The 4,090-nt window shown below is 32.8% G+C and overlaps 1 protein-coding gene across 1 annotated transcript; it reads left to right on the top strand.

Moving 5' to 3' along the window:
* The first annotated feature begins 362 nt into the window (after positions 1 to 362).
* LOC105618891 (dnaJ homolog dnj-5) lies at positions 363 to 3,240 on the top strand. The gene is made up of 4 exons (XM_012200425.1): positions 363 to 1,900; positions 2,159 to 2,603; positions 2,712 to 2,927; positions 2,992 to 3,240. The coding sequence occupies exons 1-4, from the start codon at positions 363 to 365 to the stop codon at positions 3,238 to 3,240; spliced, it is 2,448 nt and encodes an 815-aa protein (XP_012055815.1).
* The last annotated feature ends 850 nt before the right edge of the window (positions 3,241 to 4,090 follow it).

Raw genomic sequence — 4,090 nt, 5'->3', positions numbered from 1 at the left:
AATAATTAATATTAAATTTTTTAAGTAAAACGTAATTTATTATCTTCCAATTTACAGTTAGACAATTATTATAGTCATCATATAATTTAGGAAAAGAAACATGATATTTATAAAGAAACAAGAGCAGGCAAATTATTATTAAAGTATTAAAATTTAGCATATGTTTCTGTATAATATTCCTAAATTGCCAAGTTTTATTATTCATTAATAAACATATTTATCACTTAGAAATGTAAAAATTTTAATGAGATATTCTTTCTATTCTTTGTTGCTTTATTAAATAGTTTTTAATATTTGTAAATGACATTGTAACATTTGAATAATATATTCATTTTGTTTTGTCTCTAGAGAGGTAAATCAATATGGCAGAACAACAACAAACCTCTCCCGGTTTCAAGCACATGTCTTTGGATAAGATTATTGAAGCTATGACTCCAGATTTGGAAGGTTCCAATGGTCATTATGCTCAGTTTAATGTTCCTTCACAACAAACCACTTCTCGTAATTGGGGAGATTATGTACCTGGACAAACCAGACATCATGTCACCAGTCAACCCACACATTCTAATTCTGGAATACAACCTATAACATCAATGACCACATCTCTGTATATGCAAGATATGTCCAGTTATGATACTGCAACCACTGATTCAATATATTTTCCATCACAAACAACAGTAAATCATCTAGGCATTAATGAAAATAATGATTTAATTGGTACTATTGATGTCGGAGGTGGTAACTATATTAATGTTATTTATGGGAATGCTTCTCAAATTATGGCTGAGCAATGTCGTCTTTCAAATATGACACCTTACTCTAATCAAAGTATCGTCAATCAGGAGTATGGGCTTTTCAATGATCAACATATGACTGTACCATCTGAGTTGCCAAGTCAAAATTTTAATGGAAAACAGCTAATCGACAATCTAGTTGAAAATTGGGTGCCAAATCAATCTGGTACTTATAGTCCATTTGGAGGATCTCCCAATATCACACCTGTACCACAAGCTGTACGAGACGTAAGAGAAAGCGAGGATTTACCTTCTAGAAATATATCTGACTCTCAATACAAGAAACCAAGAATGGTGGCTGAAGTAAAGCCTATGCGACCGTCTTACTCCGATGTTTTAACAAAATCTGCACCAACTCCGCCATCTCCATTAACGGTTCAGCCTGTGAAACCAAAAATCGAGATAGCAGGCAAGAAAATCTCTAATAAGAACATGAAAACTAAAAACAAGCCTACAATGTTAAAGAGACAAAACTCGTCTGGTAGCGATGATCACAATTCTCCGAAAATGCAAATTCCTAAAAAAGTTTTCGAAAAAAATTCTTCCAACCTTCCAAGACGTTGGGTATCATTAGACAATCTTGGTTCACAATCTGATTCTCATCAGATAAACGCTTTTGATAGATCTGTTCAGTTTTGTTCGGAAAAGAAGAAATCTGATAAGAAATCATCTAAGAAAGCAGAAAAGAATGAGACTCTCAATAATACCAAGGTACAAAACAATAATCCCAAAACTGCAGGAAATATTCCGAAACGTCCAATACAGATAAATAACAATTTGAACACAATCAATACATCCAGTCAGACAGTCTCATCTGAAAGAATAGAAAAGAATCAACAAATTATTAATAAAGTGACTAAAGAGGATAAAAAGGCGATCAAGGAAAAGAATCTTAAACGTTTTCAAACTGAAAAGGCCCAGCAACAAATTAAGAAGGGACAAAGAAATAGAAAGAGAGATAATAGAGAATCTTCTATTAAAGATTTATATAAAAACTTGAATAAGTATGCGACTCGTTGGAGTAAAATTTTATTGAAAATCTTTTATTGGCTATTGCATTTAATCTCTGATGTAGTTAGCATGAGCATCAATTTGGTTATTCAACTGTAAGTATCGACAAACATTTAAATATTTCTATAGATACATTTCTATAGATACATTTCTATAGATACATAGCAAGATACATTTTTTCTGGATGCTTTTCATTTAGTGACAAGTCTGTACAAGTATTGTTTTTTGTTATATATGGAAGTATCAAAAAAGATAGGAGGACGTTTGTTTAAATGGAAAGCACTCTCGCATCTGTATATAAGTTACTTTTAGAGCAAGGTTTCCATTTTTTTTTATTTTTTAATATTTTTCAGTGGCAAATGTGCTTGGTATCACACCATACTTTATTTAAAGTGCTGGTGGATGTATGTGGCTGTGACATTTTGTAAAATTCATATTTTAAACGCTATTGGTAAACAATTGGACAATTGGCTTGGTAGTAGTAAATTTGCGTTCTGGCGAAAGATAAACACTAAGAAGAACGAAGACAAAGAAGATAATGGTAATTGGATTCATGGCGGACTAGAAACTAATATCGCGTTACCCAGTACTGGTGAGGAAGCCATGAAAAGATTATTAGCGTGTAAAGGAAAGGATCCTTACAGCATACTCGGTGTTACGCCTACATGCTCGGATGATGATATTAAAAAATATTACAAGAGGCAAGCTTTCCTAGTGCATCCGGATAAAAATCATCAGCCAGGGGCAGAAGAAGCATTCAAAATATTGGTACATGCCTTCGATATCATTGGGGAACCGGTAATAAAGCATCCATTTCTCATATTTTTTTCGTAATAATGATAATGAAAATTAGCAATATCAGCTATAAGATTGCTATGCATTTATTAACGTTGCATATTATTTTAGGAACGTAGGCAAGCGTTTGATCAGACTAGACAAGTCGAAGCGGCTTGGGGCGAGCTAAGCGACTTGCTATCTCAACTTCATCGAAAGATGGAGCAGGCAGCAAATACAATAAGATGTACAAATTGTGGCTTGAGACACAAACGTATCCCTACGCAACGTCCTTGTTATGCCGCGCGATTTTGTAATCAATGCAAAATACGTCATAGTGCGAAAGAAGTGAGTACCGCGTTGTATACATTTATCAGCTGTTCCTTTTCTTAAAATTGTTTAAACTGTACAGGGTGATATATGGGCAGAGTCTCGTTTAATGGGTTTCCTGTGGCACTATTACGCGTGCATGGAAGGAGCTGTGTACGATGTAACTGACTGGGCAGCTTGCCAAGCTGGGAATCTCAAACATCTTAGAGCGAATACGCATAGTGTCCAATATAGAATCGTCTTAGGACAAAGATTACCATCTCAAACACCCAATAGCGGTAAAAAGCGGCAACAGATAGATCCCAATACAAGGTACATTTTACGCAACTGACTTTTATCATTATAGTTCTTCTTGAACTTAAGTATCGATTCAATTCTGAGAAGCTCTTAGATTCCTTTTTAAACATGTATATTTAAAATGGATGTAATATATATATATATATATATATACAAGGTGTCATTTTAATTAATAACTAAAATATCTCTTGAACAGCGCTTTTTAGAGAAAAATGTTTCAGACAAAAGTTATATGGTTTTGAGGGGGACATAAGATGGTTTGATCTTGGAAAGTTTTTTGAAAGTCACGTAAAGATTATCATTAATTTCTTAAATGGAATCCCATATATTTCATTACATATTCTTATAGCTTGCCTCGAGAGCTTTCTAAAACACTATAATGAAATTATTTTTCATCAAGTACTTTTCGAGTTATAATTATATATTTTTATTTCTGCGCTAAAAATTATATTTCTAAATGTAAAAATGAAAATAAAAAGAACAATATCTCCAATGATCTTGATCTTGATAAAAATTATCCAAGTTATGATTCTGAACATTCAAGAGGTTTTTAACCGTCGGTCGGATTACCTTGGATAATGCTAATACTAGCGGTACTGTACCTTTGAAGCCTCGTAATTCGAAAATACTTGATAAAAATAATTTCATTATAGTTTTGGAAAACTCTTGAGACAAGCTGTAAGAATATGTAATATATGGGATTCCATTTAAGAAATTGATTTAAGAAATTGATTTTTACGTGACCTTCAAACAACTTTTAAAGGTCAAACCAATAGCACCATCTTATGTATTCCTCGAAATATAACTTTTGTCTGAAACATTTTTCTCTAAAATGTACTGTTCAAGAGATATTTTAATGCGTCAATTAAAATGATACACTTGTG

The sequence above is a fragment of the Atta cephalotes genome, assembly GCF_000143395.1.
Source record: "Atta cephalotes unplaced genomic scaffold scaffold00001, whole genome shotgun sequence".
Lineage (NCBI taxonomy): Eukaryota > Metazoa > Arthropoda > Insecta > Hymenoptera > Formicidae > Atta > Atta cephalotes.
This window is presented reverse-complemented; position numbering and strand designations above follow the sequence as displayed.

What these genes read in the sequence shown, in the direction of transcription:
- LOC105618891 (XM_012200425.1), top strand. Translation starts at nt 363, where the DNA reads ATGGCAGAACAACAACAAACCTCTCCCGGTTTCAAGCACATGTCTTTG. An exon ending in ATCAATTTGGTTATTCAACT is followed by an intron (nt 1,901 to 2,158) that starts GTAAGTATCGAC and finishes AATATTTTTCAG; the next exon opens with TGGCAAATGTGCTTGGTATC. An exon ending in TACGTCATAGTGCGAAAGAA is followed by an intron (nt 2,928 to 2,991) that starts GTGAGTACCGCG and finishes TAAACTGTACAG; the next exon opens with GGTGATATATGGGCAGAGTC.